General features: G+C 44.3%; 2 protein-coding genes across 5 annotated transcripts; one reads left to right on the top strand and one right to left on the bottom strand.

The window, feature by feature from the left end:
• Positions 1 to 414: 414 nt before the first annotated feature.
• On the top strand, positions 415 to 11,159 carry LOC110489924 (mucin-5AC). 3 transcript variants are annotated; one of them, XM_036944216.1, is made up of 12 exons: positions 415 to 489; positions 1,215 to 5,505; positions 5,624 to 6,535; positions 6,766 to 6,900; positions 7,192 to 7,279; positions 7,590 to 7,677; positions 7,771 to 7,879; positions 8,161 to 8,292; positions 8,526 to 8,615; positions 8,931 to 9,074; positions 9,787 to 9,971; positions 10,258 to 11,159. In XM_036944216.1, the coding sequence occupies exons 2-12, from the start codon at positions 1,216 to 1,218 to the stop codon at positions 10,424 to 10,426; spliced, it is 6,342 nt and encodes a 2,113-aa protein (XP_036800111.1). In that variant the 5' UTR covers positions 415 to 489; position 1,215; the 3' UTR covers positions 10,427 to 11,159. The 3 variants fall into 3 exon arrangements, with proteins under 3 accessions (XP_036800111.1, XP_036800113.1, XP_036800112.1); XM_036944218.1 differs by having other exon boundaries at positions 7,608 to 7,677; XM_036944217.1 differs by lacking the exon at positions 415 to 489 and adding an exon at positions 499 to 1,004.
• A 3,391-nt stretch (positions 11,160 to 14,550) lies between these two features.
• Positions 14,551 to 25,836, bottom strand: LOC110489925. 2 transcript variants are annotated; one of them, XM_036944220.1, is made up of 4 exons: positions 25,183 to 25,836; positions 24,275 to 24,434; positions 18,444 to 23,806; positions 14,551 to 18,290 (listed from the first exon to the last, which is right to left on the bottom strand). In XM_036944220.1, the coding sequence occupies exons 1-4, from the start codon at positions 25,822 to 25,824 to the stop codon at positions 16,269 to 16,271; spliced, it is 8,187 nt and encodes a 2,728-aa protein (XP_036800115.1). In that variant the 5' UTR covers positions 25,825 to 25,836; the 3' UTR covers positions 14,551 to 16,268. The 2 variants fall into 2 exon arrangements, with proteins under 2 accessions (XP_036800115.1, XP_021418615.2); XM_021562940.2 differs by having other exon boundaries at positions 14,551 to 23,806.
• Between the last annotated feature and the right edge of the window lie 518 nt (positions 25,837 to 26,354).

Here is a 26,354-nt window from a genome sequence, read left to right on the forward strand (position 1 = left end):
TGTATATATGTGTGTGTGTGTATATATATATATATATATGTATATGTGTGTATATATATGTGTATATATATATCTATGTGTATATGTATATATGTATATATATATGTGTATATATATATGTGTGTATTTGCGTATATATATATATATATATGTATATATATATGTGTGTGTGTGTGTCCATATTGTTTACTTGTGGATATATCGTATGTTTCAAGAGAAAATAGCCTAATTAAAGAAAAAAGCATCTAATCAACAATGGCATTCTTTTCAATGAACTCTGTTACTCTCCCAACTATTGACTTATTTCACAACTGCGGTAACCCTGTCACTAAGGTATAACTAAGGTAGAACTGAGGTATAATGATTACGCTCTTAACACACCCTAGCCCCGCCTCCTCAGTTCCGGCATTTTTGCTCCGGAAGTACACCAAATCTTTGGTTCACAGGAAAAGGAAAAAAACAGCTGTTGTTGGGAAACAAAACAGTAAAGTGAGTTTTAGTGACGAATGTGTTTATTTTATAGTTTTACTATAGGACTACGTATCATAACAAATGACGAGACGTGATTTAGTTAAGCATTTTTGTTTCTTGCAAATTTTAGCTAGCTAACATTATTAGCTAGCTTGGTACGACACTAGGCTGTAGCCAATTCTTAAGTGTCAACGTTATCGACTGAAAAGCAGTGATTTGCTTGCAATCTATTCATTATCAACTAACTGGCGTCCTAATCTTTACCTGCATTGTGAATGGACGTGAGTTTGATAATTGGAGTAACTAGATAGGTGGCTAGATAGATAGCTAAGTAGCTAGCTTTCTTGTTATTGTTGCAGCTAACAACATTAGCTAGCTTGCTAACTGTCTAGCCATCCACTTAGCTGTTGCGCTCATTACAGCAGGCTAGCTAGTTAGTTTTCGTGCTGTACTTAGCTAGGTTACATATTCCAATTACTAGCTTTATAGGCTACAGTACAAGATTTGAGCAATAACCACATACCACGCTTCGAGTAAGTGTTTTAATTTGATAAATATTTCTGTCATTGGCTGCTTACTCTGATAGTTATGATTTGACACTGTCACAGAAGCACATACAGCTTACCAATACTCCATGTAGCGTGGTTATTATAGTCTCAATGGTATTGACTGTGTTATACTTTTTCAGTAATGACAACAAACACCTATTGCCATTCATACATTGCATCACCTTTTCTTCATAGAATGCCTGCCCCTAAAAGACAACAGACTTCTCAGGATCCTCAAACTAAGAGAAGAAAGTTGGATCAGAATGAAGTGGCCATGCCATCTAACAAAATGACACCAGCCTCTGCAACATCAAGCAAGCCCCATAGAGAAGGACCTTCACAGAGAAGGAATAAGAAAAAGTCCCCAGCACAACGAAAAGACAGAAATAAACCATCAAAGTCCGGCCGTCATTCCTCCAAGACAAGATCAGCCCAAAAGGCCACCACAAGGACCAAGTCCAATCCCCCTGTCAAGAATGCTAAGCTGCCGAAAGCCACAAGTACCTCATCAAATAATCCCAACTCTAAAGGAACCCTAAAAAGACCAGCCAAGATCTCAAAAACAGCTTCCACAGAGTCAGATGAGGAGCTTATCAGAACTCGCAAACCCGATTGCATCAGAAAATACTCTAATGGGGATAGAGGTAAGCGTAAAGGGGCACAGACTAACCCAAATGAAGCAGCCTTACCCTCAGACCCTGTGCAAATGGATCACAATTATGGTATACCCCCTGCATCTCGTGGTAGTCATTCTGAATGTGATCAAAGTCAAACGAAGGGAGTCGCAGAGTCCACCAGAAGCCCAGAGAGCCAGAGAGATGTAAAGATGGGAACTCAAGCATCTTCAATGAAGGCTTCAGATCCTGTACCTGGACAACCTGAGCAGGTGAACCAGAGCAGTGAGACACAGGAGATGCAGGGAAATTCTGTGACTACTCCTACAGATGAAGTTAATGAGAGTGTAGAGACCAAGCCTGACACACAAATAATGTCTCCCGCTATGTTAGCATCCTCTGAGAAAGCTTCAGACCCCATCCTTGAGCAGTTGAACCAGAGCAGTGAGATGCAGGGAGATTCTGGGACTACTCCTACAAATGAAGTTAATGAGAGTGTAGAGACCAAGTCTGACACACAAATAATGTTTCCTCCCGCTATATTAGCATCCTCTGAGAAAGCTTCAGACCCCATCCCTGAGCAGTTGAACCAGAGCAGTGAGACACAGGAGATGCAGGGAGATTATGTGACTATTTCTACAGATGAAGTTAATGAGAGTGTAGAGACCAAGCCTGACACACAAATAATGTCTCCTCCCGCTATATTAGCATCCTCTGAGAAAGCTTCAGACCCCATCCATGAGCAGTTGAACCAGAGCAGTGAGACACAGGAGATGCAGGGAGATTATGTGACTACTCCTACAGATGAAGTTACTGAGAGTGTAGAGACCAAGCCTGACACACAAATAATGTCTCCTCCCGCTATATTAGCATCCTCTGAGAAAGCTTCAGACCCCATCCCAGAGCAGTTGAACCAGAGCAGGAAGATGCAGGGAGATTCTGTGACTACTCCTACAGATGAAGTTAATGAGAGTGTAGAGACCAAGCCTGACACACAAATAATGTCTCCTCTCGCTATATTAGCATCTTCTGAGAAAGCTTCAGAACCCATCCCTGAGCAGTTGAACCAGAGCAGGAAGATGCAGGGAGATTCTGTGACAACTCCTACAGATGAAGTTACTGAGAGTGTAGAGACCAAGCCTGACACACAAATAATGTCTCCTCCCGCTATATTAGCATCCTCTGAGAAAGCTTCAGACCCCATCCCTGAGCAGTTGAACCAGAGCAGGAAGATGCAGGGAGATTCTGTGACTACTCCTACAGATGAAGTTAATGAGAGTGTAGAGGCCAAGCCTGACACACAAGTAATGTCTCCTCCCGCTATATTAGCATCTTCTGAGAAAGCTTCAGACCCCATCCATGAGCAGTTGAACCAGAGCAGTGAGATGCAGGTTGTTCAGGAAGGTTCTGGGACCACCCCTACAGTTCAAGTTAATGAGAGTGTAGAGAGCAAGCTTGATGCATGTATCAAGTGTGCAGACCCTGTATCTGAACATAGAACCAAGATGCAGGAAAATGCGACGACCACCCCTGCAGGTCTTGTTAAGGAACGTCTAGAGACTAAGGTCAATGCGGAAATATTATCTCCTCCAGCTAAAGGCCTAGTAGCATATAGCAGCAGTAGTGATTCCGAAAGTGAAAGTGAGGAAAATGAAAGGAAGGCAGTCGAAGAGTCAAGAGATGTGACAATGGAAACTCAAGTATCTTCAGAGAAGGTTACAGACCCTGTACATGAACAGGTGAAGCAGAGCTGTACGAGCCAGCAGATACAGGAAGATTCCATGACCACCTCTACATATGAAGTTAGTGAAGGTCCCATGACCGCCCCTAGTGAGAGTGTAGACACCAAGCTTGATACAAATATAAAGTATCCCTCTATAGAAGCGTTTTCAGAGGACGCTTCAGACCCTGTCCCTGAACAGGTTAATCAGATATGCATCGAAATAGAGGATATGCAGAAAAATTCCATGACCACCTCTCCAGATGAAGTAGTTGAACATTTAGATACCAAGGATGCAAAAATAGATATCCCTCCACCTCTAGAAGCGTCCTTTGAGGAGACCCATACAGTTGAAGTCAGTGAGAGTGCAGGGACCACGCTTGATGCACATATAAAGGGTCCACACCCTGCAACTGTACATGTGATGCAGAGCACTGAGATGCGGGAAGATTCTGCGCCCACCCCTGCAGATCAAGTTAGTGAGAGTTTAGACACCAAGCTTGATATCGAAGTAAAATCTCCTCCGCCGGTGGAAGTAGCCTCAGAAGAGACTTCGGACAATGTCTCAGAACAGGTGAAGCAGAGCGCTGAGAGACAGGAGGTCCAGGAAGATACCATGACCATCCCTACAGATAAACCTCTGGAAAGTTTAGAGACAATGTCGGGTGCTAAGATAAAGTCTCCACCCCTAGAAGCACTTTTCAGCGCTCTGAAGGAGTCCAGTCTTTGCAAACACCCCCTGTCTGACACAATGCGCTCAAATGTCAAAGAGTTTCTGGAAGTAGAGGATTCCTTAGAAATCATGAATACAGACTGTGACTTTGGTGTGACGGAGAGCATTGAGTGTACCTTAGACCTGGAGACCCCGATTATTGTTGAGGATATGGAGATCGGTCACTGTGTTGTGGAGGTGGTGGGAGAGAATGGGGAAGATGTGGATATGGATAGTGATCTGGAAATCATAGACAACTCTAAGGAGGTGCCAGAGAAGACAGTCCAGCTAACCAAAGGGTCTGAAGATGAGTGCCGTCTAGATAACAGTGAAGCTGGTACTGAAAGGAAAGGCACACATTCCTCTAACCAAGACAGCACAAATAGTGTCAAGAAGGAAGTTGCCAAAAAGACACAGTGTAGCCCGGAAAAACCTAAGAAACAGCAGATGAACCCTCAGGCCCGGACTAAAGCCCGACTAGCGGCGCTAGCTGAGCAAAAGGCCGCCGCCTCCAAAAAAGCGAGCAGGCAGCTCAACCTCCTTGCCTTATGTGAGGAAATAGCGGACGATATCGCCACGGACACCATGCTATTAAAGACGGAGGAAGAGGATGAGCAGGTTGTAACGGTTGAAGCTGAACCCAGCAAGGAGCCAGAATGCCCACAGCCTTTCACACAGACTGAGACTGTCCCTATCCCTCCAACTCCTGCCGGGCCCAAGGAGCCCTCTACCCCAGTAGCACCCGTTGCTGCAGTTTCTGCTCCAGCCAAGCCCCCAGCTCCAGAGACACCACAGAGGCGCTTCTTCATCAGCCAAGTGACGGTGCCCCTCAAAATCCACGAGAAGAAGAAGCTTACCAGGTTCCAGAGGCTGCGGCAGGTGGAGCTGCAGCGAGAGAAGAATATGTCCTGGACCATGGTGAAGAAGCTCAAGTCCGATCAGGCCAATCAGAAGATGTTTCCGGAGACAGAGGCTAAACCTGCCCCCCCATTACTGTCCACTCCAGCAGTAGCAGCACCCATCCCAGTGACCACAACACCCTCACCCCCCTCAGCCAGTCCAGCAGCACCCACAGTAGCTGCACCCTGTCCTACCCCAGCCGCAGCCAGCCCAGCAGTAACCCCTAAGCTTGAGCCCCCCAAAGTTGAGCCCCCCAAAGTGACCCCAAGTAAGGGACCCACCCTTAGAAAGAGGACACTTCCAGCAGTACCCCCACCGATGCCCAACGGGCTGAAAGCTCAGAAGGCCAAGCCTGTGGCGGAGTATAAGCCTTACAAAGCCAGGCCCAAGTACTCTTTTGATGACTTTCAACTGGATGACGAGCCGAAACCCACAGTGCAGAAGGCAGTATTACCGACCGTGCAGAGGGCAGCATTGAGACCTACATCTACCACCATTCCGAGGGCAGCAGTGACACTTACGACAGCGGCCAAACATGAGGTAACTTTCTTGAATGATGATCTTAAATGATAAAATGCACAGATTAGTTTTTGTGTGGCAAAAACTGTATTGAAATTAATTCTAGAAAATGCATTTCAAACCTGTTCTCCTTCCACAGGACTCAAAAACTACCGGCCAGAAGACAGCAGTGCCTACCATGCAGAAGCCAGGGGTACCTACCGGCCAGAAGACCGCAGTACCTACCATGCAGAAGCCAGGAGTACCTACCGGCCAGAAGACGGCGGTACCTACCGGCCAGAATACGGCGGTACCTACCGGCCAGAATACGGCGTTACCTACCGGCCAGAAGACAGCAGTACCTACCGGCCAGAAGAAGGCGGTACCTACCGGCCAGAAGACGGCGGTACCTACCGGCCAGAAGACGGCGGTACCTACCGGCCAGAAGACGGCGGTACCTACCGGCCAGAAGACGGCGGTACCTACCGGCCAGAAGACGGCGGTACCTACCATGCAGAAGACGGCGGTACCTACCGGCCAGAAGACGGCGGTACCTACCGGCCAGAAGACGGCGGTACCTACCGGCCAGAAGACGGCGGTACCTACCGGCCAGAAGACGGCGGTACCTACCGGCCAGAAGACGGCGGTACCTACCGGCCAGAAGACGGCGGTACCTACCGGCCAGAAGACGGCGGTACCTACCATGCAGAAGACGGCGGTACCTACCAGCCAGAAGACGGCGGTACCTACCAGCCAGAAGACGGCGGTACCTACCAGCCAGAAGACGGCGGTACCTACCAGCCAGAAGACGGCGGTACCTACCGCGCAGATCCCGGCAGTACCCACCGCGCAGAAGCCGGCAGTACCCACCGCGCAGAAACCGGCAGTACCCACCGCGCAGAAGCCGGCAGTACCCACCGCGCAGAAGCCGGCAGTACCCACCGCGCAAAAAATAGTTGTACCTAACACTCAGAAGACCGCACCAACTGTGCAGAAGGCAGTTGTGACAAATCCAACAGTGCAGAAGGCAGTAGAGACACCGACCCTTATGCCCGGAAATGGCAAACATGAGGTAACGTTCTTGTTTTTTATTCTCCTTGAAGTAACTTTCTTGGTTTTTATACTATTGAAAACGACTTATAGTACAATGAGTGCATACAATTTTTTTATATCCCTGTGGGATTTGAACCCACGACCTGCTAGAGCTTTCCGCTAGCAATGCTCTTACCCACATCCTTATAATTGATCTAAAAAATATTGTCTTGTGTGGTACAAATGTCTTCATCTCCCCTCCTCCCACAGGACTCCAAACTCACTGTACAGAAGGCAGAAGTGCTTAAACCCACTGTCCAAAAGGAAACCTCGGTACCTACACTTACCCCTCAAACTGAGCAGAAAGCGGAAGCATCACCTACGCCCAAAACTGCCAAAGATAAGGTAACATCCTTGGACTTGTTCTTTCTTTATTAAGATGTAAGAATGGTATTTTTGTTCATTGAATTATATTGAAATCTATTCAATAACTGTACAGGAGCTGGCTTCCCGAAAGTATCTTCGGGATAAGTTCATCATATGAACTTAGCCTTAAAATGCTTTTCTGAAACTTAACCCTGGTAACTTCAGTGACACATTTAGAAGCAGTGTGGATGATCATATAGCTGTTTTCATGCCTGGCATAGTTTTGGGGATGCAATTTATCCTTCAATTTAACCTCTTGTCTTTCCACAGGATTCCATAGCACCAGTGTCTTCCCCTCCCTTTGAAGAGACCCCACGAGATTCTGTTGACAAGGATCAGTGTGAAGAAAAGCCTGCTGGTACCCTCATGTCTGATAACATCCAACCAAATGACATTTTGAACAGTGTTATAACTACGGCTGTCAGAGTGCGTTATCAATTTACCTGATTTTGGTAACCGTTACTTTGGACCAAATCAAGACGTCAATATCCTGGTAATGCTTTTTGTCGTAAAAAAAATCTGAAATTAGAGCTCAATTTGAGAACATTCTGAATTTGCGATTAATCACAGCAAATCCTGCAATTAACTCGATTATGTTTTTTTAAATAGTTTGACAGCCCTAGTTATAACATGTCGTCATAACCTCAGTGTAACATGCTTTGTTATAGAATCTGTCTCTTTCTTAGTTGCTGAGATTAAACCGGCATCCCCAGAGGTCAAGACAGAGGGCACGACAACAACGGAGTCCTCTGATTCGTAAGAACCTGCACTCAAATTGCAATAAATCTTTCCCACACAAAAAACTATTTTCCAGAGTTAATTCAAACAATTTCTGTGTTTCCGTGGTAGTGTGGTCGTGCAATCAGCAGATAATAGCAGTCCCCTCTCTGACGCATGTCTGCAGAAAGAGATAAAAAAACTAAAGGAGGCCGACAAAGATGACAATCAAACCACCACTGTGAGTGTTTTGGTCTTTTGCCAAATACTACCCACTGTATTACTGTACTTTTGTAGAAGAGGGGTGTTATCCAAAGACTATATATATTCCTACCATGGTCCCAGATCTGTTTGTGCTCTTGCCAACTCACTCGCTGTCATTGCCAAGCATTTGGCATGACAACGATTGACAAGGAGCTGATAGCACAAACAGACTGGCACTCGAGTAAGTTCCTGTAATTGTATAGAATCTAGGTACCGTATTTATGTCAGAACTGATCCAGTCTGCGTGTCGTCTCCTAGGATGCAGGGCAGAAGCACTTTGGAGCGGTGACCTGCGGTGTGTGTGGGATGCTGTATTCCGCTGCCAACCCGGAGGATGAGTCCCAGCACCTGCACTTCCACAACCAGTTCATCAGTGCTGTCAGATATGTGGTGAGAACTAGCGGTCTCCCACAGCATGCATGCGTCCAAAATGGCACCATATTCCCTTTGTAGTACACTACAAGAGTAGTGCAATACTGTATATAGGGAACAGGGAGCCATTTGGGACGCTGCCCTTGCGTGCCAACTCTACCTAACGCGTCACCTCTGACTCAAACAGCATCTCTCACACACATCATGCATCTCTCATCCTATAAGCCACTGATTTGTCATGTCGTCCACAGGGGTGGAAGAAGGAGAGGATTCTGGGAGAGTACCCCGATGGCAAGATCATCCTTGTCCTTCCAGATGACCCCAAATATGCACTGAAGAAGGTGTGCTTCAGGCTCGAACTTTACACATTATCACATATGGAAATACCTTTACTGTAATACAATCGAAATATAACAGCATTATTGATCTTAAATATACTTTGAAGCCCCTGATACATATCACAATAGTTTATTCGTCCTGTAGGCAAGGGTTATATTCGCTTGGCATCAAACGGACGAAAACTCACCGGACCGGGGAGGGATAAGAAATTCTGGTTTTCGTAGCGAAGCGTTTTCTGTTGCAAAACCTTTTTGGATACGACGTGCAGTAATGACTAGGAGCTTGCGAGGGTGTCTCACAGTTTGTTGTGCTGTCAGGTTGAGGAGATCAGAGAGATGGTGGACAATGACCTGGGCTTCCAGCAGGTGGAGACCAAGTGTCCCTCCCAGACCAAAACTTTCCTGTTCATCTCCAATGACAAGAAGGTGGCTGGGTGCCTGATCGCTGAGCACATTCAAGAGGTGAGCAAGACGTCTGTGTGGGTTGGGGCTGGACTACTTCCTTCTCCCCTAGTACTTGTTGAGTGTTGTAGTATTCTCTATAGAGCTCAGTGGGAGCATTTCCCAAGCAGTCACAAGTATAGGGATATCACAGTAGACTGTCTGCTCAGTCTGATTCAGTATAACACTAGTAATTAGTCAGTCCTATAATTAGGACTGCAGGCAGTTTGTTTCCAATTTATTTCACCGCAGGTTCATGTCATTATAAAAGCCTTATTGTTTCCCAGGGAGCCCATGTAAGTGATCACGTAGTACTGGATGCAGTATCCATCATCTAGCTTGTATTGCAATAATAAAACCAGGAGTATGTCATTGGCTAATTACTGTAGAAGCCATTTTGTTGTCTGATTGTAGAAGTCTGGTACCGTGGCCATTGTGAGAGCAGGCTAATTGAATAATAGTCAAACGAGTGAATGAGTGGGTGTGTGGAGTGATTTACCGCACAGAGGAGTGTGCTTATCTCTCCCTTTGCCCCATGGTGGAAGCAGGGATGTCACCAGGCAGATTAGAAACTTGGCACAGCTGATACAGAGCTCTGTAAAATGGAAGGGGTGTGGGACCTGTGTTTCTGTCCATGAATGTGGGTGCTGGGATGATCTGCCTTTATGGGAAGTGTGTGGGAAGTGAAGACTTTATTGTAATGATGTATTTGCGTGCGTGTGTGTGTGTGCAGGGCTACAGGGTGATTGAGGAGGCGGTACCCGAGGGCTCGGAGGGAGAGAAGGTGATGTTTGAGCGTCAGAGAGCCTGGTGTTGTTCCACTGACCCAGAGCCAGCCCTCTGTGGCATCAGCCGCATCTGGGTCTTCAGCATGATGAGACGGACGGGCATCGCCTCGCGCATGATCGAGTGTCTCAGGTCAGTCTTAACTAGCTGCAAGACTTTTTTCTTTTTTTTTGTGAATCTACAGAATTTCATTGTGTAGTGCAGAGCCTGTGGTTTAGGGGTATAACGCTCGCTCCTTCAGTCACCTCTCCCCACCGGAGACGGTTAAATCGCTGCGTCCACCTTTCCTGCTGTACTCCCACTTGCCTGTTTACACCTCTGTTTCGGACTGTCCAAATAAGTGTCAAAAGTGTGCTTGTAAAATGTCAAAGAAATGTATATTTAAATCTGTAGTTTCTTCTCGTATTGCCCTCCTCAGGAACAACTTCATTTACGGCTCCTACCTGAGCAAGGAGGAGATTGCCTTCTCCGACCCAACGCCCGACGGGAAGCTTTTCGCTACACACTACTGCGGCACCTCGCAGTTCCTGGTTTATAACTTTGTCAGTGGGACTCGTTCAGACCAACCAAGTCTTAGCGTGGTGTAAGTAATCGCATCAAGGTGGATTTATTGCTGAGGCCCAGTGAGACTTGCCCTCACCAACTAACCAACCAATCTCTGGATCTTGTCGTGGGGACAGCCTGTCACAAGCACATTGTGGTTCTTTTAGACTGAAGAGTTAAGACTCAGACTGACTCTTCTGAGGGGGACATCTTGGTTTTTAATCTCAGGTTGAAAACAACAACTTGTTGTTTGAAAAATATTTAAATTCTCCCTTTAATCCCTGCATAGTATTTTGAGACAAATAATATTTTTGTTTATGTTTTTTAAATAAGAAACAAGCGTTTTATTGGAAGTATTAAAGCGTTTACATGCATGAAACTTGACAGCAATAGAATACAAAGAGCATTTCACAATTCATAGTTTCCAAAAATCGGAGAGATACACTACATTTTACTCAAACGGTTCTAAAACAATGCTGTGGTCCTGTTCTAATAATGCATTGAATTAATTTTAGCCTCTTAAATCAGGTTAAAAGTTGCTGTACTAAGGTGAAGACTTATTCCTCTTGTGTAGGGGATGTTCTTGCACACATCATGTTCATCATCTCTTGGCATTTCATGCGGTGATATTATGACCACAGAGGTTCCATTATGTGATGGGGTACATTGCTAAACTCAGCAAGAAAAGAAACGTCCTCTCACGGTCAACTGTGTTTATTTTCAGCAAACTTAACATGTGTAAATGTTTGTATGAACACAACAAGATTTAACAACTGAGACATAAACTGAACAAGTTCCATAGACATGTGACTAACAGAAATGGAATAATGTTTCCCTGAACAAAAGGGGGGGGGGGGGGGGTCAAAATCAAAAGTAACAGTATCTGGTGTGGCCACCAGCTGCATTAAGTACTGCAGTGCATCTCCTCATGGACTGCACCAGATTTGCCAGTTCTTGCTGTGAGATGTTACCCCACTCTTCCACCAAGGCACCTGCAAGTTCCCGGACATTTCTGGGGGGAATGGCCCTAGCCCTCACCTTATGATCCAACAGGTCCCAGACATGCTCAATGGGATTGAGATCCGGGCTCTTCACTGGCCATGGCAGAACACTGACATTCCTGTCTTGCAGGAAATCATGCACAGAACGAGCAGTATGGCTGGTGGCATTGTCATGCTGGAGGATCATGTCAGGATGAGCCTGCAGAAGGGTACCACATGAGGGAGGAGGTGGTCTTCCCTGTAAAGCACAGCGTTGAGATTGCCTGCAATGACAACAAGCTCAGTCCGATGATGCTGTGACACACCGCCCCAGACCATGACGGACCCTCCACCTCCAAATCGATCCCGCTCCAGAGTACAGGCCTCGGTGTAAAGCTCATTCCTTCAACGATAAACGCGAATCTGACCATCACCCCTGGTAAGACAAAACCGCGACTCGTCAGTGAAGAGCACTTTTTGCCAGTCCTGTCTGGTCCAGTGACGGTGGGTTTGTGCCCATAGGCGACGTTGTTGCCTGTGATGTCTGGTGAGGACCTGCCTTTACAACAGGCCTTCAAGCCATCAGTCTAGCCTCTGTCAGCCTATTGCGGACAGTCTGAGCACTGCTGGAGGGATTGTGCGTTCCTGGTGTAACTCGTGCAGTTGTTGTTGCCATCCTGTACCTGTCCCGCAGGTGTGATGTTCGGATGTACCGATCCTGTGCAGGTGCTGTTACACGTGGTTTGCCGCTGCAAGGACGATGAGCTGTCCGTCCTGTCTCTCTGTAGCGCTGTCTTAAGCGTCTCACAGTACGGACATTGCAAAGTGTTGCCCTGGCCACATCTGCAGTCCCCATGTCTCTTTGCAGCATGCTGAAGGCACGAGTCAGTAGAAAGAACACTAAAGAGGCCTAAGATTTCATAACTGTGACCTTAATTGCCTATCGTCTGTAAGCTGTTAGTGTGTTAACGACCGTTCCACAGGTGCATGTTCATTAATTGTTTATGGTTCATTGAACAAGCATGGGGAAACAGTGTTTAAACCCTTTACAATGAATATCTGTGAAGATATTTGGATTTTTACGAATGATCTTTGAAAGACAAGGTCCTGAAAAAGGGCAGTTTCTTTTTTTGCTGAGTTTACAAGAGTTCGCTCTCACACAATTTCTCATAATGTGTTTGTTTGATTCTGGGGAGTTCTTACTCACTATTTTCTTCACATGAAATTGTCGTTCTCACTCTTGCTGCCATGTGTCATAAAAGGGAGATTCCTTTTTTTGGATAGTTATCCCTCGGCGGTAGCATGGACAGACTAGCAGGCAGGGAAACAGAGCTAATAACGTTGGTTGGATTTCTGGATTTCTAGATGGGGCATTTTGCTGTAGTGTTCCTATTCAAGGCTCTTTACCCAAGTTGCCTCAAATATATCTAACTGTACAAATGTTAAATTTGAGCCATGATATAAGTGAATTGGCAAGGCAGTGAGCAGTTGCTTGTGTCCTCCGCTGTGTATGATTGTGCCTGACTGATAGACCGACTTGTGATACTGTAGACTTCCGCAAAAGTTCTCGTTTAAGCTGCCCTCAATGGAGCATTTTTTCCCCCCCTGAATTCACATTTTTTACGACATATTATTTCTTCTATCGGTAGAAAGTTTTATCAATGAGGTCATGCATTGTCCTAAATGCGAATAATAACTAAGAATTCAAAGTAAACCATGTGACATGAATTATATCAGCAATGCCATTGAAAGGGTTTAAAAGCTTAAAAAAGTTTAAAAGCTTTGTGTTATTTGGTTTTTGAGGGAGTTGAAAACATCCATGTCAAATATTCTTATTATTTTTTTTTTTACTACAGGAAACCAAGGAACTGTTGCTCAGCCATCACAAAGGGTTGTGATTTATACATTTTCATGTATCAATGTGATGCATTTAATCATCACATTGCCCTTCATGTTAAAACATTTTCTTTTTGAAAAATTGTCACGTGTATGAAAACAAAATGGATTTATACAGAGCTGTCATGTAAATAGTTATTTAAAAATAAAAAATGTGAAAAACTATCCTGCTATTGATTTAAGTTGCAATGTCTCAGTTGAGTGTTTTGAACATGCATGCAGCAATCATAATATTATAGCTGACATTGACAAGTAAAAGCTTCGTGCTTACATATCACATCTATTCTATACCACCTTGGAATAGGTTGGGTGATGAAAGCTTCTTCCACCACCTAGTGGACACAGTACATGTCAACATATTTTCTCTGTTCTGTGTTACCAGTGGTGTCCAGTACAGACAAAGCCCAATGTTACCAGGAAGTTTGATGAGATATTTCTGTGCATATCCTATCAGTCACGGTGGCTCTGTTTGACAGACAGGTTTCTATCCGATTTGCTGTTGAATGTTCTAATTTAAGCCACAATCATTATTACCCCAACAGCACGAGTGGGTGGGTGTTGTATTACTGTCAGTCCTATGTGTCAGAATAGGCAGTCGCACGTTTCCTTATGAGTTTCATATCAGCTCTCTGAGACTGGCTGATACTAGAACAGGAAATAATTGATGCTTCAACACCAGTCATAACTCAATGGACCCGGCCCGGCAACCATCCCGATTTAAATCCCCGAATCCATCTGGCCACCATGTTCTCATTCTGTTTCTTTGTAGATGGAGCGACGTAAACACTCTCCTGTTAGTGCATTCCGCGGCTCTCCTGTCACAACACCGGGCCTGCTCGGAGGTTACTTCAGAGAAACAAAATAACCTTAGAACAACATGGACACTTCCTCAGACGGTGGGCGTGAGAAAACACTGAGCTACGTTGATCCTCAGAGCTGCTCTGATACTGATCAGGAAAAATTGTGGAAATGACTGAACGTTTAGAACAAAAAACAGACCGGGAAGAACTGCTCAGTAAATCTGAAAAGATCAAAACCAGGAGGTCAATCTCTATTACAGTGTAATACTTTACTACTTCCAAATGCTACATAGGGGAAATATAGTTAATATAATTATTTCCACAAATGTAGGGTCTACTGATTAGCCACTAAACGTGACCACACACATCAGTATATTCACCCAAAATGTGCATCTACAGTAGACGATCCCTTTACAGATTAATCTTGTACACTTGTCAACCTGTGGCTACATTAAACACAGAGAATATACAAACAGCTTGGACAAAAACAGGTATAGCTTTTGTTTTTATTTATAAATGACAGAAATTCAGTAAAGAAAACACTCAATAGAATAAATCACAGCTGCCAGAAATGTACATCTATGATAGAAGTGGTGTGATGAAAGTTTGTTATTGCAAGTTGTGCTTATGGCTATTGTTTATAAATGCAAAGCTAGCGATGTATGCTTTCTGAATTAATTCTATACTTTAAGAATTCACTCTCATGTAATGATGCAAGAGAAATGCATTTACACAAATAAATTAACTGTACAGTTAATACACTATACAATGCTATGTACCAGGGGGTTACTGACAGACAATACATTTCTAGAGCTTGTGATCAAGCACCGTTTTGACCACACTGCACAGGCATGACCATGAACCCGGGGGGGGGGGGGGGGGGGGGGGTCGTTCCACCAATTCGTTGCCTTTTGAGTAGTGTAACTTGGTGAAACAAAACAAACATTTTGTTTCACCTAATTGAAAATGTCTGTCATAAAGAGCACATGTTCAACTCAATAAAAAAAGTGTTTTCCCATCTCAAGAGGTTAAAACCCTGTTACAAATCACCATAACAGGGTTGACAGCTTTATCTTAAATCATCCATAAATCCCCTTGTGACAGGGGGAGGCAATTGAATGCTAGCTTCACAATTTAAAAAATGTATCGTTAAAACATTTATAGCCTGTCTATCTATGGGTAACAGCGTTGATGTGTTATGCTAGAACTGCTCAGTTTTCCACCGCAAATTGCTCAAAATGGTAGAACCAGCTCGCCTGCTTTTACACAGTTTGAATATTAGATGTTCAGTGTTTAAAAAAAAAATCTTTAAAAAAGATATAGAAATTTTAAAAAGGAATTGTTTACCATATTGAGTTGAGTTCACGTTATAGGGCTCACCTTAAGAGGGACAGTTTTTTTTTAATCTTAAAATGAATCACTAATCACATTAAATAAATAACCTTTATTCATATAAAAAAAAATCTGATTTATTGAATTTTCTATGTGGTCTATATTAAAGGGAACTTTATTTAATATAGCAGACTTTTAAATGCTATACTTGTGCACAGTTTCTACTTAACATATCAAAGGGACGCAAAAAGGCACTGATTTTGTGGTACGACCCAGAGGCATGTTAGGTTCTGAGTGAAGGGGATTGCCATTGCGTGACATCAGTGAGGACCTGATCTGTTTAAAGCATTTTAAACAAGATTACAGTAATGCACAGGATGCTCATTCTTAGGACAGCCCACCTACCTAGTGCCAATGGAGGGTGGAAAATACACAGTACACAGAAAATACACAGTCAAGGTGTTATTGTAAAAATATGTACAGATGCAATATTTACAGAATATTTTAAAAGGTATTAAAAGTTGAACATGGCATAACAGATTGTTGAGTAAAATGTTTTTTGAAAATTGTACAATTCACATGATATAGAAAAAAACTAGTGAAATAAGTTTCACCCATTAGTGTTGTCTATTCCACCTAAGTTATTGTAAAATGTATATTTTCTTAACAATCCATTACAATGTGTTATGATATCATGCAGTATAAGCCATCATAGTGGCAACGTTAATGTTCAGGCACAAAGTATTCATTAATAACTTTATCCCACAGGACACACTGAGTCTTATCCATCTTAAAGAAATATACGACATCTCTTTGTACCTTGAATGCCCTCCGTAATGAGCTGACTTTAGCAGAGAGCCCATATTTAAGTGTCACAGTCAAAGGATGGGGCAGTGCTGGCCACAGGAGAAGTAGAGCATCTCTAGTGCATCTGGCTCCTGTGGAATTTTCTTGACATCTGTCTGACCTTTGCCAGACTGACATTTGCCAGGCTGGACCACCACAACCTTTCCACCTCCCGGGCCTTCAATCAGAGGGTGCACTTTATTATCTGGCATCTTGAAGTCAGTAGGGGAAAAATCTGGCAGGGTTCCATTCTTCTCAGCCCACAACTTGGGTTCCTCTGCATTGTCTTTACTGTCCTTCGAGACGTCACCCATGGCACTGCCCTTGCTGACAGAACTTAGGTCATCCTGGTACGGGTCTGAGTCACAGCCATGAGGCAGGTTGAAATAGGTGCACTTTGCCACAAAAGGCTTCACAGTCTTCACCATGTCCTCCCGATCGGTGTGGCCGAAAAGGGAGTATGGAACATCTTCTTTTGCATCTTTGCACTCATCTTCCGTTAACGCAGATGTGTTCTTGTAAATATTAATAGGCTCTGAGACAGACTTTCTGATCACGCTCTCTCTGAGGAGCCAACTGTTTTCTTCTATCGGGACACAGTCTCCAGGCCCGACCTGTGTATTGAAGGCGATACACCGCGTTGGCTCACTGTATGTGTCAAAAGAGCTTGTGGCATTGAAGTATGATAAGTCCAACATTACTTTGGTCCGTGCATTATGGAATGGGGAAAGGCTGATCTTACCAGGAAATTCTCTGGACTTTGGTCTTGGGACAGATATTGGCTGACTTTCACTGGCAAGGACTTTTTCATTTGTATCTTTCTTCCCATAAAGCCTTTCAATAGTTCTCCTGACAAAGCCTTTAGTGATGGATTTCTTCACAGAATCCTCCTCACCACTGGACATCTCAGTTGACGTCAGTGATCGATGACTACCGTCAGAAGTCCCTGGTCTGTTGTCAGACAGATCTGAGCTGTTTGGGCTGGTTAGTCTTGTTTGTCCATACTGAATGTCCACAACGCTTTTTGCCATAAACATTTCCTTTATTTGCTTGACCCTATTTCCCTCAGGCTCTCTAGTTATACAGCCATCATAGCTAAATGCTAGCGAGGAGGATTGTGGAGCTGGGGGGGACATGACTACAGTTTCTGATGTATTTATAGGCCACGTTGTCCTTTTACAAGTATGCACAGGAGCTTTGTCTTTCTCTTTGACATCCTTAACAACATAATTGGTTGTTTGCATCTCAGATGCTTCCTCCACAAGCTCGGCTTGTTCATTAGAAAGATGGGATACGCTTGTTAAATCATTGCCATCTGAGAAAGCGGGAACCTTAATGTGGGCAAACGGTTTGATGCCAGTTGTCTCTAATGTAATGCTTTTCCTTTGCTCTACATCAGCAATCTTCTTATCCAGTAGTTTTACTCGCTCTGCTACAGATGGTAATGGTTCCTCAAAACGGTTGGTTGTTTTTGCCTCAGTCGTTTCGTAATTCGTATCCTCCTCAAACGGCTGTTTCTCTACGAAGCTTTCCTCATACTCTGCATAACTCTCATCCTCTGTATATGGCTCATCCTTTACGCCAACATGTTCTGCCTCAGAGCTAGGCAGCTTCTCTTCACAGCGTACTTGCTTCTTCTCTGTGCCGCGCCGATTATCCTCAACGTTGGCTTCTTCTACAGTATCAGACTGTTGTTCAAAGCTAACATGCTGCTCACTATCCTTTCCGCTGTCCTTATCCATCCTGTCATCGCTAGAATGCTGTTTGACCAAGCTAGGCTTCATTTCAATGACAGTGGACACTATTTCCTTTTCAGTAGTCTGCTTCATCCATAAGTGAGTCTGCTCATCCTTCACGTTAATGTGTGCATTTGCATTGGGAAGGTTGTCTGCACGGTTTTCCTCTTCCTCGTCTAAGCTAGCCCGGTCGTCTTCAGGGGTATACTCTCTTTCCTCTCTACTAACCTGCATCTCTATACATTTAACCCCTTTCTCTTCGTGACTTGGTTGGTTCTCAATGTGACATTCGAGCTCTTCCTCTAAGCTAGCCTGCTCTTCTTCAAGACTAGACATGTTTTCCTCACTGCTAACCTTTACATCTGTACATTTAACCTCAGGCTCTTCATGGGTTGGTTTGCTCGCAACATGACGTTCCAGCTCTTCATCTGAGCTAGCCTGGTCTTCTTTAGGGGTGGACTTTCCGTTCTCACTGCTATCCTGCAGGTCCAAGCATTTGACCTCTGGGTCATCATGGTTTTGGCCTATGTGACACTCACATTCTTCCTCTGAGCTAGCCTGCTCCTCAGGGGTGGACTCTCTTTCCTCACGGCTAACCTGCAGCCCACAATAGCTTGGCTGATCATCTATGTGACATTGTTGCTCTTCCTTCAACCATTCCTCCTCCACACATTTACTTTCTGACTCCACATGGCTAATTTGGTCCTCAACATGACATTTCTGTTCTTCCTCTGAGCTAGCCTGGTCTTTTTCTACGCTTTCCTTACAGCTGACCTGCAGCTCCATAGATGTAACCTCCTGCCCCACATGACTTGGTGGGTTCTCAATGTAGTATTCTTGCTCTTTCTTCAAGCTTTCTTCCTCCTCCACATAGCCTGCTTGTATGTCCCCATCCTTCTCTCTAGCCTCCACAGAACAGGCTGGCTTGTCCAAATAGCCATCATGCAATACTAAACTGTAAGCTTGCTCTATCTCTGAGGATGTCTGTTCTTCATCATGGTTAACCTGTTTGTATGTACATTTAGCCTCCTCTTCTTCCCAGTTGTCCTGCTCAAGTTCAGCACCTTCCTTATTTGCTGACTGTCTGTTTCTGTGGCAAATATAATCCTCTTTAAAGCTGTGTTCTTTTGAGGAGAAGTACTGCTCTTGCCTACTGCTTGGGCTCTCTGGGATTGGTGACACTGTATTTTCAGCCACCTCTTTGGGATGGTGAATATTTGTAAATGTTTTAATGATGGATTTAACATCAACAGTAGCCTCTTTATTAAGCACATGATCTTTTTCAGCCTCTTCCTTAGGGACTGCGGTTGAATTGGCATTTACCCTTCCCTCTGGGGATGACTCCACTTTTTCATTAGCTTTTTTATAAATGTTTATTTCATTCCCATCCATGCTCATGCTCACACCTGTTGAAAGGGCTGCCAATGCTTCCTTAACCTTTTCTGGCACATCAAGCTCATTTATTAGCTCATCGATATCCAGTGCTTTTTCTTTAATGTTGTAGTCCTCCACTGGGCATGTCTCAAACAAGAGATCATGCTCTGAACTGTTCAGCGCTGAGCTGCGACTTCTGACTTTGTCATTGAGTTCCTGGAAGCCCTTCCAACTTTGCAGCAGTTGTGAGGAAGTAGACTTTTGTACATCTGACAGGCTAGCTTTCAACTCCTCTGCATCCTCTATGTTGGCAATTTCTCTCAGAGACTCTATCATTTTCAAAGCCTCAGCACAGCTTACACTGTTTGCATTCAATTCAGGTATGTTCCAGTTAGTGAAGCTTTCCTTTAAGGTAATAACAGATAAGAATGCCAGGAGAGCTTTGGAGGATGACCCAAATGTAGAGGCCACATGGGAGGAGAAATCAGGTAAGCTGTTTGACTTTTCAAGACAAGATGGACGATTGTTGTGTGTGATTTGTCTAATTGACCGAATTGAGAAACAGAGCTTCTCTAGCACAGGTTTCATGTCTGGCTGGGGAGGTAGTTGTTCTCTGTATGATGGTATCTGTGCTTTTGTTAGAGGCTCCTCTGCTGTTACTTTTGTACTGTCTCCCTGATCCGAATTGCTCAGGTTATCATCACAATTTGTCTCTTCGTGATTCACCAAAGCGGGACTGGGAGGTGTTGGTGTCTTCTTCATGGAGGAATTGAGATGTACTGGCGTTGACTTAGGCGATAATGGCGTTTGGCTGCTTTTCCTTGGTAGAGGTGACCTTTTCAAGGTGGGACTTACTGGGGACGGTTCGATTGCCAGTGAGTGATTTCTAGATACTGGCTTTTTTTTTGCCTTGAGTCTCGTAGGTGGTGACACTATTTCTAAAGTCTGAGAATATGGTGACAGTCTATTTTTCAATGTGCGATTACTAGGTACTGGTATCTTTTCTGAAGAGAGATTACTGGGAGCTGACTTATTCCTCGTCATAAGAGTGGGTAAATTTGTTCTTTCAGGTGAAAAATTGTTGGGCAATTGTGTTTTCAAAGAGATATGTCTTGGTAGTGGTGTCCTTCCTTGTTGAGGACTGCTAGATAATTGGGTATTTTCTGAAGTGGAGTCACTGGGTAATGAAGACTTATTTGGTGGCGATGTCTCTTCCAATGAGTGGCTGTTCGGTAGTTGTGTTTTGTCTGCTGTGATTTGAACAGGATTTGATAACTGGGCCTTCTCCAAAGTAGGATTATTGGACAATGAAGACTTATCCACTGACAATCTTCTGAGTGATAGTTGCTTTTCTAGGGAGACATTACTGATCAATCGTGTCTTCTTCGTTGGGAGTTTAGGTGATGATGTTTCTCTCAGAGTGGAGTGGTTGAACAATGTTGTTTTTTCCAATACATGGCCAGTGGGTGATAGAGCCTCCTCTGATGGGGGGGAGATTGATAAGGCTCTTTCATCTGATGTGCGATTAGTAGGTGATGTCGAGATGAAACATGAGGGACTACTAGCTAATGAAGCCTCATTTAAGACATTGTTGGATATTAAGGTTTTAGCAGGATGTGATGTCTTGTCAGATGAGAGACCATTGGAGATTGGTGCCTTATCCACCAACACCTTTTCCACAGTAGGATCACTGGATATTGAAGACTTTTCAGCTGAGGCTTTCCTGAATGATAGTTGCCTTTCCAGGGAGAGATTACTGAGCAATCGTGCCTTTTTTGTTGCGAGTTTAGGCGATGGTGGTTCTTTCAGAGTGGAGTGGTTGAACAATGTCTTTTCAAATGCATGGCCAGTCGTTGACGGAGCCTCGTCTGATGAAGGACTGCTTGATAAGGGTTGTTCTTCATCACCTAAACTACTAGGTGATGAACACATTAAATATGAGGGACTGCTAGCTACTGAAGACCCATCTGAGACTTTGTTGGACAATGGTGTCTTCTCTGTTTGTGTTTTAGCAGGCAGTGGTGTCTTCTCTGTTTGTGTTTTAGCAGGCAGTGGTGTCTTCTCTGTTTGTGTTTTAGCAGGCAGTGGTGTCTTCTCTGTTTGTGTTTTAGCAGGCAGTGGTGTCTTCTCAGGCGAGAGACAGTTTGAGACTGGGATCTTCTCTTTTAAGGAGCTATTTGGTACTGATATATTTTCCAATGACAGATAATTTGGGATTGGTAGCTTCTCTACTGAGATCTTGATGGGCATTGATGTTTGTTCCAACGAAGGACTGTCAGAGGGTGATGGCTTTTCTACCGAGATTATTGCAGGAGGAAAGACAGAGAAGCCATTGGAGAGAGGTGGATTTTCAGCTGAGGGATTAGTGGGCATCCTTTCCTGTATAGTATCAATGTGTAATGGGGTATTTTGCAATGATTGGTCAGAAGGACATGGTAATGTTGTGTTTTCCATAGTCAGGTTTGTCTGTGTTGCTATATTTTCAAATGTTCTATTTGGAAATGCTGCTGTTACCAAAGATGGACTACTTGGTATTTGTGTTTTTTCTTTCAAAAAACAAGACTCATCTTCTTCAATGTCCATTTCACAATTGATTTCTGACACATCTGGAACAATGTCCCCCTCAGTTTCTACCTGAGACATTGTTGGTGTCTCCACATTTTGAGTTTCCTCCACTGGGTCTGGGTACACAGTTGGGAGGGCTTTCTCTAGCCAGTTCTCAACATATTCATTGATATTAGAAGAGGACGAAAGGAGTGCAGGCAGTGACAAATCATGACACTCTTTCGCAATCCTTCTCTCCTCGTGCACGGACCTCTGCCTTTTCAGTGTTCCCTTCCCCTGGGCCTCCGTAGGAAATGAAACGTGCAATAATTTCTTCTTTACTGAAACTGATGTTCCATTTCCATTTTCACTAACATTTAGTTCTTTCACTGACAATTCCTTTGGGTTTTCAATATTTAATTTGATTTCCTTTCCTTTTAGTTTATTTTTCATTAGACTTCTGGCAGGTTTTGGTCCATAAATTTTCCTTATCGATGCATTGCGGCTAAACCCCCCAGTTTTCACTCTTTTATTGTTTTCAGGACTATTTGCACTACTCTCTTTACGTCTTTTGTCTGGTGTTGTACTCTTACGAACCTGGTACTTTCTCAACTTGGGCTTAGAGAACCTTTTCTTTACTTTCTTTACAGCTTTAGTGGTGGAATTTTCTTTGCTTGCTTCAGAGACCAACTTTGGGGTCTCGTTGTCTTTGGTGGGCTTGGAGAGACTGGTTTTATGGACATTTAGTACCCTGTTTCTTAGGACAGATCCTCCAGCCTTAAATGTGGGTATGGTGAAGTCAGATGACAGAGACTGGTCAGCCCTCCGCACGCTGATTGACTCTGAGGCTGTAGAGAGTCTTTCCAGCTCCATCTCTAAGTCATTACTAGAGGAGAAGCGGGCTGTTTCCGAGGTGGCTGGTCTCCCATACATCAGACCATACGTGGACACACCCTGGACACTGTACTGGCTGTTAGCAAGGAAATTGTCCTGACAGGTCTGCTGCTCGTATATCTGCATTACACTTTCTCTGACTTCCTCCTCGCCATTTTGGATCTGTAAGATCTCAGCCGCCCCTGATTTAAAAGTGGATTGAGTCTTATTGTAATTGTTGATATCCATAGAGCCAACTCTCCTTGGTTTAGGGACTGGCCTGCTGCTGCATTGTCTGACCATGCAGTACTCCTCTTTGACCTCTCCATTCTTAGTTGTCTCTCTGTAGGAGTATGATCCCACAATGTTCTCCTGAATCTCATCTCCTGATGGTGTGTTGATGTTTTCCAATGAGGCCTGCTTCTGTCTGGATCTCCTGGGTCCTGGGGTAGGAGCCCTCTTGAGAGAGACCTCACTGACATGTATTTTAGAATTATCCTCATCATCTCCTTCCACACTGGTAAGTCCACTGGCCTCCGGAGACATATCATCCTCATCATCATGATCATCCTTTTTAGCATTGTACCCATTGATGGTGCCCATGGTGTTGGGTTGTGTTGGTGGTAGGGCATTGGACTCAGGAGATCTGATCTCCAGCTCAGACTCAGCCACACTGAGCTGGCTGGCCACACTGGACCTGGTCAGGGTGGTGGTCCAGTGGATGGTCTCCTCCTCCTTGATGGTCAGTCGTACCTTCATCTCCACCGTCATGCTGCCATCCTGGTTCACCCGAAAGGACTTCTCAATGTCATCATCACCGGGCATACAGTTGTCTGCCCCTTCATGTCCGTTGTAGGTGTCGGCGTCCGTTTCAGCAACTGACTCCAGAAAATGGCCAGCCTCCAACACCACAGATCCCGTGTTGTTACTGGGGAGGTCACACTGACTTCCTGCAACGGAGTGGTGTATCTGATTCACAAAGTATCTCTCTGACGATGAGGAGAAAAGATGTGATTTGCTGCTGGACACGGACTTCTTTTTCCCTTTGGAGTGGATCAAAGGAGAGAATGTGAAAAATGATGGATGGACATTTTTTGGAGGCAAGGATGTTTCAGCAGGTCATCAAATCCCCCAGAAGCAAGAAGAAAAAGAGAAGAAAAACATTAGTTAGAAAACCAGATCCACTGTCCACACTTCTTACTGCATCATGACGGGCTGCATATGAAGAGAGTAGGTCTATGTAGGTCATCCATGGTATTATGGATGAAACTAACGTCTCAGCACTTTCCCACTGCTTATCCCGTAAAGGTACGTAGACAGGGAGGGGATAGATTACTGCTAGACAGACAGCACTGTAGATGTGACATACATTCATGTCTAACAGTGCATCTTCATATTCTCAAAGTAATGCGAAACATGGCAGTTAAAAGGGATATGCTGTCAAAATTCTATTTAAAACATCAAGGCAAAAAAATACAAAATGTTGAGTGAACATAGCTAATTAGACTTACGGGGTGCCGGTTGTTTTAGTCTTTTAGATGCCATTCGTCTGGCTGGAAGCCATGTTGGAGCAGAAGATCTCTGTGTCTTGTAGTTTCCAGACTTAAAGGCCTCCCGACCGGCAGCTACTACAATTCCAGAGCATAGAATCAGAGCAGGGAGCCCATCCACCTGCAGACAGACAAATTAAATATTTTTTTTTGTACTCTAATAGTAGTGGAATTACATTTTGATGGGAAAAACGGAAAAATCTATTAATTATTAAAATAGCCCACTTGTAAAATCCTGCCTTAAAGCTAATACTGTATTTATCCAAATTATTTTCACCAAATACCTAGTACCTAAATCATGTAGGTACCTAAATCATGTAGGTACCTAAATGATGTAGGTACCTAAATCATGCACAATTTGCTAAAAAAAATAGAAGTAGAAGAGTTGAAATTATCAATTGAATTGTTTGTAATTGATAAATTGATAATTCAATAAATATTGGACACCAAGGCCAAATCAATCTCATGACACATCAAAAAAAGGTGAACTTTCTGAGGTCCCTACTCCCTAGAAACAGTATCCCAGAATGCCCCCTCAGTTAATATGATTAACAATTAAGGAGCTTAGGACTTTCTCTTTCTCTGGCTGTTATGTGTCAGTCAGGCAACATGCTACCAATCAGTTAAGGCTGGGTCACCTCCAGTCATGACGTGAGGGCAACACAGGATAATACCAATGTTGAGAGCCTGAACCTCTAAAGGAGAGGCACACGTGTTTGGTTACAGTATCAGCTGTGGTGTCCTGCTCTAACTGGAGCTTGAGGTTGAATATATGAAAGAAGTGTTACTGAACAATAACAAGCAAATCTGAAATTATTATTATTATTAGCAGTAACTGTAGTGTCCATAGGCATGGAGAGAGCACTTACCCTTCTTCCATCCGGTGTGTGTAGTTTGACCACAGGAAAGTGCATCAACTCGGACACGTAATCCAGCAGCGCCTCAAAGGTGGGTGTGGTCCTCTTCTGTAGCATCATATTGTGCTTGACACTTGGGTCCCCATTCCGAAACACCATTAGCCTCTTAGGTGTGCGCACAGTCACAGGTTTTTTTTTGCGCATGGGCCTGCCAGGGTTCTGTTTGGCCAGTTGAAAGGCCCGACGGCGGGCGCTCATGGGCCTGGCATGGTACCAGGGCGGAAGCTTCTTACTGGCTGCTGCCATGTTGATGGGTTTGACCTTCCGCTGGTCTGAGCAGATGTAGGCCTTCCCATCCTCCAGTTCATCTAGTGTGTGCACCGCATGGACACCCCGCGGGGTGGTGATGTTCCTCACACCGAACGGCAGCGGGACCTTCTTGGAGAGGCTGTCCAGGAGGGCATCGAAGGTCTTAAAGGTGCGGCTGTTGATGGCCATGCGCAGGCCACTGAACTGAGGGTCCCCGCTCTTGTAGAAGCAGACGTGCTTGGAGGCGATGGGTTCTGTGATATAGGGGTGACGTGATGTGGTCACTGTGTGCCCACTCCCCGAGGACTGGTCCTGGGGGGGCCTTCTTGGACCCACCTCACTCATTATGGCTGGTTAATAGGCTATGGGGAGAAAGAGATGAATGACAGTTGGTCATTTAATTAGAAGAAATCATTGTTAACAGTAGATTGATTATTATCAAATCACATTTTATTTGTCACGCGCCGAATACAACAGGTGTAGGTAGACCTTGCAGTGAAAATCTTACTTACAAGCTCTTAACAAACAATGCAATTTTAAGAAAATACCAACAAAAAAAAGTAAGAAATAAAAGTAAGAAATAATTAAAGAGCAGCAGTAAAATAACAATAGCGAGGCTATATACAGGGGGTACCTGTACAGAGTCAATGTGCGGGGTCATCGGTTAGTCAAGGTAATTGAGGTAATATGTACATGTAGGATGAGTTATTAAAGTGACAATGTATAGATAATAAACAGAGAGTAGCAGCAGTGTGAAAAATAGAGGGGGGGGGGGGCAATGCAAATAGTCTGGGTAGCCATTTGATTAGATGTTCAGGAGTCTAATGGCTTGGGGTAGAAGCTGTTAAGAAGCCTTTTGGACCTAGACTTGGCGC

This window comes from Oncorhynchus mykiss, chromosome 15, assembly GCF_013265735.2.
Source record: "Oncorhynchus mykiss isolate Arlee chromosome 15, USDA_OmykA_1.1, whole genome shotgun sequence".
Lineage (NCBI taxonomy): Eukaryota > Metazoa > Chordata > Actinopteri > Salmoniformes > Salmonidae > Oncorhynchus > Oncorhynchus mykiss.